We start from the raw sequence: 16,377 nt of genomic DNA on the forward strand, positions 1-16,377 counted from the left end.
GAGAAGAATTTCCTCCTGTGATTTAACAATATTAACATACTGAATTTGCATAGGCCGAAATTTGGGGCCCAGCTCTCTCCAGGCTATGGTAGGAGATGTGGGAGTCACTCTCAGATGACTTTTGGGGTGTTCTTGTTCCTATTTCCATCGAATGAATGAAGGTTACGATAATTTAACTCCTACAGCATACCAGACTAGGTGTTAAGTAATTGATATTTTTCTTCTTTAGTTTTCACATCTAACCCTGTTGTACATGTATGGGGTTATTTTCTCAGTATAGATATTTAGATTTAGAGGTGAGTATCCTCACTGGAGGTAGCAGGGGAGAAGGAGGAATGATGCCTGTTGAGGGCCTTTGGTGTGCCCCTGCTTTGTATAACCTGTTTATTGGATCTTGTCCATACACCTTTTTTTGCATCCTTTAAAATAATGTTTATTTTAACATAACCATGCTTCTAGAAATACACTCATATTTCTATATGAGTGTTTTTTTTTTTAAATAATATAATTTGGTTTATCTTACCTTACACAATTTGAACCCAAAATTTGGATGTGATTTAAACTTTAAAAAAACAAAAGCAGGATTTGCTTTCTGGGTTATTTTTCATCTCTTACAAATGTAGGGAAAGATTCTCCCTTGCCTGCTGCTAAAGGAGAAAATGAGAACCATGAAAACATTTACCCGTTTTGAACTTCAGAAAAAGTCACATGTATTGCATTGTAAAAACTTAAAAATTGGTACAACATGTTTCGCAGTGTTTCAGGGCAAGCTCACTCAAAGTTCAGTAACTATGTGGTCGTCTGGGGTGGAGGAAGCCTGTGCAGGCATTGAGGATTTCAATCTCAGTGAAGAGGGCACTGAGCTCCTGGGAGCGAAGTGACTTGTCCACACTGCCAGAACCAGCGGGTGGCTGAGCTGAGGGCTCTGCCACTCCTGCAGCTTGTTGCACTAACGTTGCTGCATTGGCACTGAAGCTAAGAGATTCTGCAGAAACATGCCGGGCGCAGTGGCTCACGCGTGTAATCCCAGCACTTTGGGAGGCCGAGGCGAGCAGATCATGAGGTCAGGAGTTTGAGACCAGCCTGACCAACACGATGAAATCCCGTCTCTACTAAAAATACAAAAACTAGCTGGGCGTGGTGGTGCATGCCTATAATCCCAGCTACTCAGGAGACTGAGGCAGGAGAATCGCTTGAACCCAGGAGGCAGAGGTTGCAGTAAGCCGAGATTGTGTCACTGCACTCCAGCCTGGGTGACAGAGTGAGACTATCTCAAAAAAAAAAAGGAAAAAAGACAAAAAAAAAACCTGACTGCAGTGAAGGTAGCACACAAAGGGGGTTAAAAAGAGGCTCGAGTACATGGACCAGCAAGGCCTGAGCACAAGTGCCAGTGACCGTATCATCCTTCTGGCCTGATTTCCCTTCTGCTGCCCTTGAACGCTCCATTTGGGAGGCACAGGATACCTGTTAGTGTCAGGGCAGTGTTGCTCTGCAGGGCTACTTGGGAGGCTACAGTACCTAAATTAGGGATATTGTCCATCCTCCCTGTTGGCTTCAAGTACCACCCATATCCAGCAATTCCAGAGTGTATAACATGTTCAGAACTTTCTTCTCTGAACTATAAACCCTTCTGCTCATGGTGTTTACGCGCCTCTTCTTGGAAACCACACAGGCTCCACAACTGGAATATGATCCCAACTGCACTCACAGATTTATTCCTGGCATTAGTTCATTTTCTGTTGCTTATAACAGAATATCTGAAACTGGGTAATTAATAAATAAAAGTCATTTATTTCTCACAGTTACAAAGGCTGAGATGTCCAAGGCCAAGGGGCCGTATCTGGTGACAGCCTTCCTGCTGGTGGGAACTCTTCAGAGTCCCAAAGTAGAGCAGAGCATCACCTGGTGAGGGGCTGGGCATGCTAACGTGCTAGCTCAGGTCTGTTTTCCTCTTCTTCTTTTTTTTTTTTTTTTTTTTTGAGACGGAGTCTCGCTGTGTCTCCCAGGCTGGAGTGCAGTGGCGTGATCTCGGCTCACTGCAAGCTCCGCCTCCCGGGTTCACGCCATTCTCCCGCCTCAGCCTCCCAAGTAGCTGGGACTACAGGCGCCCGCCACCACGCCCGGCTAGTTTTTTGTATTTTTAGTAGAGACGGGGTTTCACCATGTTAGCCAGGATAGTCTCGATCTCCTGACCTCGTGATCCACCTGCCTCGGCCTCCCAAAGTGCTGGGATTACAGGCTTGAGCCACCGCGCCCGGCCTCTTTTCCTCTTCTTCTAAAGACACCAGTTGCCCTCCCATGATAACCCATTACTCCACTAACCCATTAATTCATTAATTCATGAAGAGCCCTCATGACTCAGTCACCTTGTAAAGTCCCCACCTCTCAATCCTGCCACATAGAAGATTAAATTTCCACATGAATTTTGGAGGGGACAAATATTGAAACCATAGCACTTCCCAAACTGATGCCTCCTTCTGCCCTTCCCACCTCAGCAAAGGACCATCAAGTTCCAATGGCTTATTTGAGAAATCTGGGAATCTTTTTGAACCTACTCTGTCTTGCCACTGCCTCTTCCTGATAATGATTAAATCCTATGTGGTCTACTTTCCTAACGTCTCTTGAACCTACTCACTTCTCTCCATATCAACTGCCGTCTCATCCAACTGTCCCAGCCATCATCATCATCATCATCATCCTCCTCCTCCTCCTCCTCCAGTGGCCTACAATGGATAAAGTCAAAAGTTCTTCCCATACCTTGCTTGATGAGGTAGCATCTCCTCTCCAGCCTCATCTGGAGCTGCCCTTGTCCCTCCTGGCTCTGCTCCAGCAGAGCAGCTTCTCTCCTACACTTGGGAAGTCCATTTCCTGCCGTAGGGCAGTGAACAGAACTCTCCTTCCCCTTTAGAACCGAGTTAAAATGTCATTGCTTGAGGCAAGTCTTCTCTGACCAGATCCCAAGACTGGATCAACCTCCGCTACTCCACATTTCTCCTTCATGGCACTTGTCAAAATTGTAATGAAAGACTCACTTGTGTGATGATTTGAATATTTATCTGCCACCGTACTGTAACTTCATAAGGACAGAGACCATTTCTATTTTATTTCATTACCATAATTCCAGGCCCTTGCACAATGCCTGAGATACAGCAGGAACTCAAAAAATATGGGTGCAAATACTGGTATGAAGAACACTAAGCACCTTCATAGACATATCTGTTGACTTGCTACGCTCTTTTCAGGTAGATGTTACCTCTGTTTTACAGATGATCAGACTGCCTTTTATTAATCTTACATGATTTACTCAAAGACATGAGGATAGCAAGTATCCGAATTTGAATTCAGGACTCCAAAAGTGTACTTGGTAATATTTTTCTGAAAAAGACATACTTGGGTCACAAAAATCACTTGTTATGCCCCAGCTGTCCCCTCTACTCTTATCCCTGTGGCCACTCTGTTCTTTGCCTTAGCCTTTGCCATCTCTTTCAGTTTTATTTAATTCACAAGCACTTCTTAAATCCCCACACTTAAGTGTCCATGCACTGAGTAATAAAAAGGAAGATCCAGGCCGGGCGCGGTGGCTCAAGCCTGTCATCCCAGCACTTTGGGAGGCCGAGACGGGCGGATCACGAGGTCAGGAGATCGAGACCATCCTGGCTAACACGGTGAAACCCCGTCTCTACTAAAAAATACAAAAAACTAGCCGGGCGCGGTGGCGGGCGCCTGTAGTCCCAACTACTCGGGAGGCTGAGGCAGGAGAATGGTGTGAACCCGGGAGGCGGAGCTTGCAGTGAGCTGAGATCCGGCCACTGCACTCCAGCCTGGGCGGCAGAGCGAGACTCCGTCTCAAAAAAAAAAAAAAAAAAAAAAAAAGGAAGATCCAGCTCTTTCCCTCAAGAATCCCATCGTTAGGAGAAATAACTATGTGAGCTCTCCAACCTTGAATTTGTAGGTATTGTTTCAGCTGACAGTTACAGAAACCCATCTGAAATTGGCATTAGTAAGAAAGGGAATGTACCAGTTCACATAAACTGCGAGGTGTAGATGTAGGTCAAACTTCAGGCATGGTTATATCCAGGGGCTCAGTGTTAGTCAAAATGCTATTGCTGTTTCTATCTCTCGGGTATTTTTTTCTTTGTGCTGATTTTATTATTGGCCTGACTTTCTCTACACAGTGGCTTCAGGCAGCTTGAGGCTCACATGGTTCTTAGTGCCTGCTGTTTCAGCTCTTCCTTCCCAAGAGCTAGGGATGGCACTCATCAGTCCAGCTTGGATCATGAGCCTCTCCCTGGATCAATCACTCTTGCCTAGAGAGTGGAATATTCTGGTGGCAATGTGCCCATTTAGAGTTGGAGTACGATCAGCACCACCCACACCATGTGATCCCCAAACGGGAGTGTCCTAGTCCATTTTTTGTTGCTATAACAGAATACAACAGACTAGGTAATTTATAAAAAACAAGTTTAAGGCTGGGCCTGGTGGCTGACGCCTGTACTCCTAGCACTTTGGGAGGCCGAGGCGGGCAGATGAATTGAGTTCAGAAGTTTGAGAGCAGCCTGGCCAACATGGTGGAACCTTGTCTCCATTAAAAATATAAAAAAAGTTAGTTAGGCGTGGTGGTGCATGCCAATAATCCTAGTTACTCAGGAGGCTGGGGTGGGAGGATTGCTTGAACCCAAGAGGCAGAGATTGCAGTGAACCAAGATTGTGCCATTGCACACTCCAGCCTGGGCAACAGAGCAAAGCTCCATCTCTATAAAAAACAAAAACAACAACAAAACCCAGAAGTTTATTTGGCTCACAGTTTTTGAGGTCAGGAAGTTCAAGGGCATGGCAGCGGCTTCTGGCAAGGCCTTTCATACTGTATTATAACGTGGTACAAAAGTGGGAGGGCAAGTGAGTGTGTGCAAAAGTGGTGAAACATAAGGGGCGGCCTCACTTTATAACAACTGGCTCTTGGGGTAACTAATCCAGTCCTGAGACAGCAATAACTCATTCACTATGGCGAGAATTAACGCAGTCCCAAGAAAGCGGCATTAATCCCTCTTAACCACCTACTTGAATCTTAAAAGGCCTCACCTCCCAACACTGCCATGCTGGAGACTAAATTTCTAACACATGAATTCTGTGGACACACTCAAACCAAAGAAAGGCAAGAAGCAGTTCTCTGAGGGGAAGTTGGCATTCCATTAAAGAAAGAAGAGGAATGCCAGAGATTTCCAGCTGACTCAATCTCTTGACCTTGCCCATCATTCACTTCTTTCTAGGCACGTGGCTCGTTCTTCTTGTTCTCAGTGGTTCCTGCCTTTAGGCTTTGCACTAGCTGATTGCTGTTTCTGGAATCAGCCTCCAGATCTTTGCATGGCTGGTTCTTTCCCATGCTTCAGATCTCTACTATAACATCATCCTCTAGGAGAGACCTTCTTGGACCTCGCATCTGAAGTGCCACTAGTCATTCTCTTGTGCATCACCTGGCTTATTTTCTCTATCTATGGAGGGTGACCTACTTATTATTGTGTTTGCTCTGTGTTTTCTTTTTTTTTTTTTTTTTGGGACGGAGTCTGGCTCTGTCGCCCCGGCTGGAGTGCAGTGGCCGGATCTCAGCTCACTGCAAGCTCCGCCTCCCGGGTTTATGCCATTCTCCTCCCTCAGCCTCCCGAGTAGCTGGGACTACAGGCGCCCGCCATCTCGCCCGGCTAGTTTGTTGCATTTTTTAGTAGAGACGGGGTTTCACTGTGTTAGCCAGGATGGTCTCGATCTCCTGACCTCGTGATTCGCCCGTCTCGGCCTCCCAAAGTGCTGGGATTACAGGCTTGAGCCACCGCGCCCGGCCTGTGTTTTCATCTCACTGGAATGTAAGCAGAGATTTCCGTCTATTTTTGTCATTCTTGTGTCTATAAAGCTCAGAACAATGCCCAAACACAAAATAAGTGCTCAGTAAATATTGGTTGGATAAATGAGTCTATGATGGCACCTAGTGAGATAAAGGAAAGCTTTATGGAGGAGGTGTCCCTTAAAGAAGGTGGATTATTCAAATCCCAACCTCAGGGCTGGGGCCAAGGATATTTTAGTGGCTACAGATGTGGCTGGTCGTGGTATTGACATCCAAGATGTGTCTATGGTTGTCAACTATGATATGGCCAAAAATATTGAAGATTACATCCACCCCATTGGCTGCACGGGACGAGCAGGCAAGAGTAGGGTGGCCATCACCTTCCTCACAAAAGAGGACTCTGCTGTGTTCTACGAGCTGAAGCAAGACATCCTGGAAAGCCCAGTGTCTTCCACTAGCCAACAACCCAGATGCCCAACATAAGCCAGGCACCATCCTCACCAAGAAGTGCTGGAAAGAGACCATCTTTGCCTGACACAGCACTCTTCCTGTGGGCTGAGGGCATCTCCGAAGCTGCCTGATGCCTGTTCTTCAGAAACCTCACATCCCTCTTTCCAGGTCCTCATTCTTGGGTTATGGGGGCTTAGGAAAACAATCAGACTCGCTAGCCCAGACCCTCAGGTCAGGAGGCCTGCGTGTGGGGCTGCAAAAGGAGCAGACAACGCTGTTGGAGGCAGGGAGAGGAAATTACCACAGCTTTTTGGCCCAGCTCTGCCCTTCTTTGCTTTGGGATTGCGCTGGGCCATCAGCTCATGCCAGGCTATGGGGGCAGCCATTTGGCATTGCTGCCCAGACTGAACAGAAACCTGGCTGCCTGATGGGACCTCCTTTGGCACAGACTTGACTGTGTAACTGTATAAACTGCAGCAGCATCGTTGCCCTAGATGCCCCAGGGGACCTGGCACCATGAAGATTACGGACAGTGGAATCTTCCTGTCATCTGGACAGCTGTTTTCCTGTTTGGATGGTAAAGTCGAGCGCCTTTAGACCTGTGCACAGCCCCGCACCAAGGGGTGCTGTGTGCTCTAGGCATCCCCTCCCGCAGGGGATTTTCTAAGTAGATGGGGGGACAGGGTGAACTGGCTGTGTCCATCTTTGTCACTGAGTGAAATCTCTGTTTTCTATTCTCTGAGAAGATAAGTTTGTATGTTCTGAGAAGAAATACATGAATATTTTTTTAGGCCGGGCGCGGTGGCTCAAGCCTGTAATCCCAGCACTTTGGGAGGCCGAGACGGGCAGATCACGAGGTCAGGAGATCGAGACCATCCTGGCTAACACGGTGAAACCCCGTCTCTACTAAAAAATACAAAAAACTAGCCGGGCGCGGTGGCAGGCGCCTGTAGTCCCAACTACTCGGGAGGCTGAGGCAGGAGAATGGCGTGAACCCGGGAGGCGGAGCTTGCAGTGAGCTGAGATCCGGCCACTGCACTCCAGCCTGGGCGGCAGAGCGAGACTCCGTCTCAAAAAAAAAAAAAAAAAAAAGAAATACATGAATATTTTTAAAAATTATATATATAATATAATATATAACATATATATGTTTAATATAATATATAATTAAATATACATATTTATATATAATTACTCAAAAATATATAACATACACAAATATATATATACAATTTAACATATATAACAAAGTTTACCATTTTAATCACTTTTATGTGCATAATTCAGTGGCATTAAATACATTCACAATGGGCAACCATCACCACCATCCATTCCCAGAACTTTTTTTTTTTTTTTGAGACGGAGTCTCGCTCTGTCGCCCAGGCTGGAGTGCAGTGGCCGGATCTCGGCTCACTATAAGCTCCGCCTCCCGGGTTTACGCCATTCTCCTGCCTCAGCCTCCCGAGTAGCTGGGACTACAGGCGCCTGCCACCTGGCCCGGCTAGGTTTTTGTATTTTTTAGTAGAGACGGGGTGTCACCGTGTTAGCCAGGATGGTCTCGATCTCCTGACCTTGTGATCCGCCCGTCTCGGCCTCCCAAAGTGCTGGGATGACAGGCTTGAGCCACCGCGCCCGGCCTCCCAGAACGTTTTAAAATATTCTGAAACAAAAACTTCATATCCATTAAACAATAACTCCCCGTTCCTCCCCTCAGTCTCTGGCAACTATCATTCTATTTTCTATCTCTATGAATTGTACTTCTCTAGGTACCTCACAGAACTGGAATCACGCAGCATTTGTCTTTTTGTGACCGGCTTATTTTGCTTTATTTCACTTAGCATAATGTCCTCAAGATTTATCCATGCTGTAGCAAGTGTCAGAATTGCCTTCCCTTTTTTTTTTTTTTTCCTTAAATTTTGTTTCGAGACAGAGTCTCACTCTGTCACCCAGGCTGGAGTGCAGTGGTGTGATCTCGGCTCAGCCTCCTGAGTAGCTGGGACTACAGGCATGCACCACCACGCCTGGCTAATTTTTGTATTTTTAGTAGAGACAGGGTTTCTCCAATTTAGTCAGGCTGGTCTGGAACCCCTGACCTCAGGCAACCCACCTGCCTCGGCCTCCCAAGTTGCTGGGATTACAGGCATGAGCCACTGCGCCTGGCCTCCCTTTTAAGGCTGAATAATATTCCATTGTACATATATCCCAAATCCATTCATCTCTGAAGGACATTTAAGTTGTTTCTACCTTTTGACTATTGTGAATCATGCTGTTGTGAACATTGGGGTACAGGTATCCATTTGAGTCCTTGCTTTCAATTCTTTTTTGTTTATAACTAGAAGTGGTCTTGCTAAATCATATGGTTTTAATTTCTCCATATCCTCACCAAAGCTTGTTTCTGTATATATTTTTTTTATTGTAGCCACACACTATGAATGTCAAAAAGTATGACATTTTGACAATTTTGAGCCAGCCTGTCAGGCAACCGAGGCCTGGGTGGCAGTCTATGGTGCGAAGTGGATTTAGTCACACACAGTCTGATGTTATAAACCACGTGGGCTCTATTTACCTTTCTCTCCTAGGAATAGAGAGATTCTGTAGAGTGTCAGAAAGCACTGGTCCCCAAGACCTTCCAGTGCTGCCAGGACTCATGTTGGCTCTGGTGAGCCAGGGACAGGGGAACTGACCTGCAGGCAGCCCGAGCAGCCACCCACCCACCCACCTCACAATGACAGGGACCCTCATCATAGGTCAGGGCTCAACTCAAAGACAGGCGTGGCAGTGGGACACAGCAACAGGACTCTCCATGTGGCAAGGGCACCTGGAGGTGGGAGGGCAGGAGCGTCGTCTTGCCCTGGCAGAAGAAAGGGTCGGCTGTGTCTGCATGGCAGCTGGTCCCCAGCCCTAGGAGAGAAGCTGTCTGTGAGCAAAAGGAAGGGAACACAGGGGTTTGTTGAGATCTGAGCACCACCCTGCTGGGCCACTGTCTGCTGAAGGGAGTGGGGCTTAGGGGAGGGTTCCCTGGGAATGCAGTGGAGTACCCCTCAAGGATCTAGGGGGCCATGCACACAAGCAGTCTGTGCAGCGAGGGCCCTGCTAGGACTTTAGGGCTGGAAGGGAGGGGTCGGAGTTAGGCCTACAAACTACTGTCATTCAGCTGGGAATGCAGAGTCTCGCAACTTTCTTCACCTTGGATACTCCCCTCTGAATAAAGGTGGCTCTGAGTCCTAGGCCTGGGCCTTCCTCCATCCAGGGGGAGTGCTGAGGCCTGGTTCAGAGGAACATGTGAGCTGGAGCCAGTTCATACTGGCTCACAAGAGCCCATCCTGTGCATATCTGTGCAACTCAGTGCCAATGATATTATGTTGATAGCCTGAAATGAGCCACGATAGGAGCATTTACACCACAGAAATTAGCAGATGCTATAAACCCAGGGTCTATTTTCCCTGAAAACATGGTTGTTAAACATTTACCAGCACTTCACTTGCCCTAGGATCAGATATACCTCTCAAACAGTAAACCTGATCAGTAAATGTGATCTTCTACACAACCCTCATTCTTCCTGAGTCCTGCTCCAGCCCTTTTGCCCCAGGGACCCTGGTATCACCACCAACCCCTTGATGATGGAGTGACATGCAGGGTGGGACCCCAGGAAAGATGGGGAGGAGTGGGCTAAGAAAGCTGGGGCAGCCATGCTGCATTGGCACAGCTTGAAGATAGTGGCTGCTTTCCTTGTCTGTGGCAGAGCAGGGCTAAACAACTTGTCTGTGTCTAGGTCTTTTGCCATGGCAGGTGTGAAATACCCGGGACAGGTGAGTGATGTGGGTTACTATCCCCTGTGATGGTCTCAGAGTTGGGTAGCCTCAGCAAGCCCCTGGAAGGGCCAGGCTCCTTAAGGCTCCTCCTTCTCATCTTTCTGGAATGATAGTTTTGGGGTTTTTTTGTTTTATTTTTTTGGTTTTTTGTACAAGAAGAAGAGAACTGAGTTCTCTTCTTTATAATTTTCTGAGGGTTCAGTTATTTACTCAGCATGCACTTATTAGGCACCCACAGTGTGCCAGGCCCTGTGCTGGGCTTTGGGACTGCAGAGATGTCTAAGTACACTAAACCTGATCTAGTGTACTTTATTAAATCCATCACAGTACACCCTGTAAGTGCTGTTGTGGAGGGTTGTGAGGAACAAGGAAAGGGTTTAACTCTTGGGAGGTAGAGAATAAAAGGGTGGGAGAGATGTTTGGGGAAGAGATGTTTAGTCTGGGTCTTGGAGGATAGATAGGAGTTTGCTAGTCTGTGAGGAGGGCAACTTGCATTTCTATCAGGAGATAGGAAAAAGCACATGCCAGGCCCATGCGAGCGGGAGGAAGTGAGGCTGGAGTAGAGAGGGCAGGAAGGTGGTGGGATGGTAAAAGTGAGTCACAGCCAGATCATCTGGGCTCTGAATGTCAGGCCCAAAGTCAGCCTTTGTCCTACAAACAGCAAGAAGCCATTGAATGGCTTTAAGCGGAGGAGTGACGAGGGGGAATCTCTTGTTTCATATTCTCCTTGTGCTTTAGGACCCTGTGGATTTAGACATATACCAAAGCTCCCACATGGTCGACTATCAACCCTACGGGAAGCACAAATACTCCAGGGTCACGCCGCAAGAGGTAGGAAGGCATGCAAGTCCTGTCATTCAATCAACTGTCCACTGAAATTCCCTCTATTGCTTCATTTGTATTACAAATGTGGACATTTGGACACTTGTTAGAACAATATCCAATGCCAGGAGATGTGACTTAGATATCTTTTATGTGCATGTGCATGTATGCGTATGTATTTTTTTTTTTTTTTTTTTGAGACGGAGTCTCACTCTGTCACCCAGGCTGGAGTGTAGTGGCACAATCTCGGCTCACTACAAGTTCTGCCGCCTGTCCGGGTTCAAGCAATTCTCCTGCCTCAACCTCCCGAGTCGCTGGGATTACAGGTGCCTGCCACTACGTCGGCTAATTTTTGTATTTTTAGTAGAGATGGGATTTCACCATTTTGGCCAGGCTGATCTTGAACTCCTGACCTCGTGATCCACCTGCCTTGGCCTCCCAAAGTGCTGGGATTACAGGCGTGAGCCACCGTGGCCGGCCATGTGTGTAAGTTTTCAAATGTACATCATATATATCATGCATACAAAAGATTGTAAATAATACACATTTACAGTTTAAATTACACTGATAAACACCGATATAACCATTACAGACAGCTTAAAACATGGCACATTAACAGTAGCAGTACCTTGTAGCCTTTTGGTTAGCCCACAGATTTACCCCTCCTCCCATCTCCAGAAGTGGTTAATCATTCCCTTGTAGGCCAATTGCAGTGGCTCACACCTGTAATCCCAGCATTTTGGGAGGCCAAGGCAGGCAAGAGTTGAGGCCAGGGATTTGAGACCAGGAGTTTGAGGCCAGCAGTTTGAGATCAGCCTGGCCGATGTGGCGAAATCCCGTCTCTACAAAAATTACAAAAATTAGCCTGACGTGTTGGTGCACGCTTGTATTCTCAGCTGTCTGGAAGACTGAGACAAGAGAATCGCTTGAACCTGGGAACCAGAGCGAAACTCTATCCCTCCCCCAAAAAATCGTTCCCTTGTGTGTTTTTCTAAAAACTCATTTTACCTTATACGTATATATCCCTTCAAACAAATTGTTTGGTTTTGCCTTTTTGAACTTTATTACACATTGAATTTGTACCCTTCCGCAATTGTCACTTTTTGCTAAGCATTATGGCGTATTATTCATTTTCTGCTGCATAGTATTACATTGCGTGAATATGCCACAGTGTACTGTATTTGTCTCTTCTGTAACTGTCCCTTCTTATTGGTGGACATTTGGGCGCTTTGTTCCTACTCTTCCCACTCCCAAATGCTGCATTGAAGATGAGATAAGACACATCCTAATGTTCAAGTGTTTATCCATTCCAGGAGTGGAATTGTTAGTCATGGAGTATTAGGTAAAATCACTGTTTTCCAGAGCGGTCACACCAATTTACATTATAGCCAGTAGGAGACGGTTACTTGTGTTGCTCTGCAATGTTGCCATTGCTTGGTATTGACAGATATTTTAATTTTTGCCAGTTTGGTGGGTGCAAAATCATATTTTCCTGTGGTCATAATTTTCATTTCACTGACTATTAATGAGGTTGGCCACCTTTTCATTTGTTGATGGAGATTTGTTATTTTATAAAATGTCTGTTCATGTCTTTTGCTCATTTTTCTACTGGGTTGCTTGTCTTTTTCTTATTAATTTGTAGGACTTCTAAAAAATATTCTAAGCATTTTTCCTTTTTTTTTGAGGAGTCTGGTTCTGTTGCCCAGGCTGGAGTGCAGTGGTGCAATCTCGGCTCACTGCAACCTCTGCCTCCTGGGTTCAAGTGATTCTCCTGCCTCAGCCTCCTGAGTAGCTGGAATTACAGGCGTGCACCACCACACCCAGCTAACTTTTGTATTTTTAGTGGAGATGAGGTTTCACCATGTTGGCCAGGCTGGTCTCGAACTCCTGTCCTCAAGTGATCCACTCACCTCGGCCTCCCAAATTGTTGGGATTACAGGCGTGAGCCACCACATCTGGCCCTAAGCATTTTTCATTTGTCAGTTATATATGTGGATAAACTCTTCTCCAGTTTGTGGTTTGTCTTTGCACTAAATATTTCAGGGAGTGTGAATTGTGATTTTTAATATAGTTAGATTTATCAGTTTTTTCCTTTATCATTTTCTCTTTTCAAGATTACTTAAAAATCTTTTCTTGTCCTGAGGTTTCCCCACTGAGAAAAGACGATCTAAACAAACAAAGATGGATCAATCTCTGAGATGTTATTTAATGGAAGCAAAGTGTGGAATGGAATATAATATTCATCATTTCTGTACAAACCAAGGGAAGAAGATATACACATACATGTTTATATGCACATCAAATATTTCTAGAGAGACACAAAAAGCACTGATAGCAGTGGTTGTCTCTGGAGATGGGAACCGAAGGAGGAGGAGAATGGAAAAGAGACTTACTTTTCACTATAAGCTCTTTTGTGTAATTTCAGTATTCCCTCTGCTGTATAGGTTACATTCAAGGACTAATTTAAAGTTTTAAAAAAATAAAGCAAAGAAGGGTGTGCTCTGTCTTGGATGCTTCCAAGAAAAGCTACATCATCTCTTGTCTCTCACCCCTCCATTCATGTGTGATTTGTTTCCACAGCAGGCAAAGCTCGATGCTCAACTCCGGGACAAAGAGTTTTATAGGCCCATCCCTAACCCCAACCCCAAGCTAACGGATGGGTACCCTGCTTTCAAAAGACCCCACATGACTGCCAAAGACCTGGGACTTCCTGGCTTCTTCCCATCACAGGAACATGAGGCCACATGGGAGGACGAGCGCAAGTTCACCAGTACCTGCCATTTCACATATCCAGCTTCCCACGATCTGCACCTGGCCCAGGGTGACCCCAACCAGCTCCTCCGGAGTGCTGACTTTCCGTGCCTCCTGGATCCCAAGCACCAGCCTGCTGCAGAGATAGCCAAAGGCTACCTGCTACTGCCAGGGTGTCCCTGTCTTCATCACCATATAGTCAAGGTCCCTATCTTGAACCGGTGGGGACCCTTGATGCCATTTTACCAGTAGGAAGGATGAAAATACCTTCCAAAGGCTCTTCCAAGGGCATGTGGAAATCCTACGACCTTGGAGTGCAGAGAGGAGAACTGAAAATAAAACTGGAAGGATGTTCCAACTGCAATGGGACCCTGGGATCATGTTCATTCTACCTCTCTCCCTGGGCTGCCCTGGGCTACAGCATGCCCATTGCAGAGAGAGGAAGAGAGGGAGGGAGGGGAAATCAGTGTGTATTTAGAACTGAAATTTGTGTCATGTTTCATTATAATTAAGAATCCTGGCCGGGTGCTGTGGCTCATGCCTATAATCCCAGACTTTGGGAAGCCAAGGCAGGTGGATCACCTAAGGTCAGGAGTTCAAGACCAGCCTGGCCAACATGGTAATACAAAAATTAGCCAGGTGTGGTGGCTTACACCTGTAGTCCCAGCTACTCGGGAGGCTAAGACACAAGAATCACTTGAACCCAGAAGGCAGAGGTTGCAGTGAGCTGAGATCACGCCACTGCACTCCAGCCTGGGCAACAGAGTGAGACTTGGTCTCGGGCGGGTGGAGGGAGGGGGGAAGAGTCCTATTGTAAAGATTCTTACTGTTTTAAGCATTTATTAATAAAGTTGGGAAAAGTGTGTTTCCCACAGTCATCTAGATATTGGCTGTGACTGCAAAACGTGAGGTGCTGTTGGATAACTTTTCCCCTCAATATTCTTATTTTAGTTTATCCATCACTCCTGCCTTGTAGCAATCAACAGCAACAGTTTAAAGGGCATTGTTTCATACTTTTCTTCTTGCTTAGTGGAATGCACGTAAACATACATACGTATGAGTCAGTGAGGAAATAGGTTAAGCGGCTATAACAAAGAGAACCAAAACATAGTAACTTGACCAACATGCTAGTTTATTTCTCTCTTGCCTAATAGTTCAGAGGTAGACAGTTAGGAGGGTAGAACATGTTTGTTGTGGCTTCATCTCTAGGTCCAAGGTGGATGCTATGACCTGAATTATGTATCCCACAAATGCATATGTTGAAACTCTAACCCCCAATGTGATTGTATTTGGAAATAAAGCTTTTAGGAGGCAATTAAGGTTAATCGAGGGCATAAGAGTAGGGCCTTAATCCAGCAGGACACCTCTTCTAATAGGCGTCCTTATTAGAAGAGGAAGAGAAAGAGATCTTTCTATCCATGTACATGCACTGAGGAATGGTCATGGGAGGACGCTCTGAAGGCAGCTGTGTCCAAGTCAGGAAGAGAGCCCCCACCAGAGACCAAACCCTGCTGGACCTTGAACTTGGACTTTCCAGCCTCCAGAACTGTGAGAAAATAAATTTCTGTTGTTTTAGTTGCCCAGTCTGTGGTGTTTTGTTATGGCAGCCCAGGCTGACTGATATAGTGGCTGATTCAGTTGTTGACATTTTTCAGTTAGCAGAAAGAATAACCAGGGGGATACAGATACTTTTCTTTTAGCCGCACAATGCAGAAATGATATTCTTCACTTACTGTCTTGTCCTGTTGGTCAGAGCTTAATTATACAGCCTTACCAAACTCTGAGGAAGGCCGGGAAGTATAATCTTTATTTTGGATGGCCATGTTCCCAGCTAAAAATGAGGGGTTTATTAGTTTAGAAGGAGAAGATAGATTTTGGTTGTGACTATCCAGCTTTGCACAATGCATGAGAAATCTTTTGCTTTGGGATCATACTGTACACCAGTGTTTCCCCTAGGGAATCTTATTAAAATGCAATTTTGGTTCTGTAGTTCTAGGGTGTACATTCTGCATTTCCAACAAGCTCCCACTATTCTATTTCCTACCTCTATGAGATCAACTTTTTAAAAAACTCCACAGATGAGTGAGAACATGCACGATGCCAATGCTGCAGGACCGTAGGGCACTTTGGAGTAGCCAGGCTGGACACAATACTCTGCAGGCTGATTTCCCACCCACTTACAGATCTAATTATTTTTAATGACTACCTAATATTCCATTGAATTGATGCATGTTGATGTATTACAATTTCATTATTAGTGGATAGTCATGCTTTTCCAGTTTTTCCTGTACACATAGTGCTGTGATAACTATTCATGAACATATATCCTTACCTATTGATGTTTTTATTTCTGTAAGACAGAATCCTACAAGTTATTTAGATGGTGGGCACCATCTTAAATAAGCTCTAAAATTATGAAATTTTAGATATGTAATGTGATAATATTTTTTCTAGCATAAAATAATGCCTTCAGTAGAAAATATTGCAAAGTGAAGAAAAGTTTGGAAGAAGAAAAGGAGACCACCTATAAAATCCCACTACTCAGTGATAACTACTGTTAACATTTTGATGCCAGGGTGGCAGGATAAAGGTTAAAATCTTGACTTTTTGTTTTATTTTGGTTTTTGTTTTTTTGAGACAGGATTTCACTCTTATTGTCCAGGCTGGAGTGTGATGGCACCATCTCAGCTCACTGCAACCTCCACCTCC

The 16,377-nt window shown here is 45.6% G+C and overlaps 1 protein-coding gene and 1 pseudogene across 2 annotated transcripts; both read left to right on the forward strand.

Moving 5' to 3' along the window:
• Window positions 1-1,359: 1,359 nt before the first annotated feature.
• On the forward strand, window positions 1,360-6,449 carry LOC126933822 (probable ATP-dependent RNA helicase DDX23; annotated as a pseudogene).
• Window positions 6,450-9,054: 2,605 nt separating this feature from the next.
• Window positions 9,055-14,037, forward strand: TEX37 (testis expressed 37). 2 transcript variants are annotated; one of them, XM_050754233.1, is made up of 4 exons: window positions 9,055-9,228; window positions 10,056-10,092; window positions 10,834-10,926; window positions 13,498-14,037. In XM_050754233.1, the coding sequence occupies exons 2-4, from the start codon at window positions 10,066-10,068 to the stop codon at window positions 13,918-13,920; spliced, it is 543 nt and encodes a 180-aa protein (XP_050610190.1). In that variant the 5' UTR covers window positions 9,055-9,228; window positions 10,056-10,065; the 3' UTR covers window positions 13,921-14,037. The 2 variants fall into 2 exon arrangements, with proteins under 2 accessions (XP_050610190.1, XP_050610189.1); XM_050754232.1 differs by having other exon boundaries at window positions 9,055-9,202.
• The last annotated feature ends 2,340 nt before the right edge of the window (window positions 14,038-16,377 follow it).

This window comes from Macaca thibetana, chromosome 13, assembly GCF_024542745.1.
Source record: "Macaca thibetana thibetana isolate TM-01 chromosome 13, ASM2454274v1, whole genome shotgun sequence".
Classification (NCBI taxonomy): Eukaryota; Metazoa; Chordata; class Mammalia; order Primates; family Cercopithecidae; genus Macaca; species Macaca thibetana.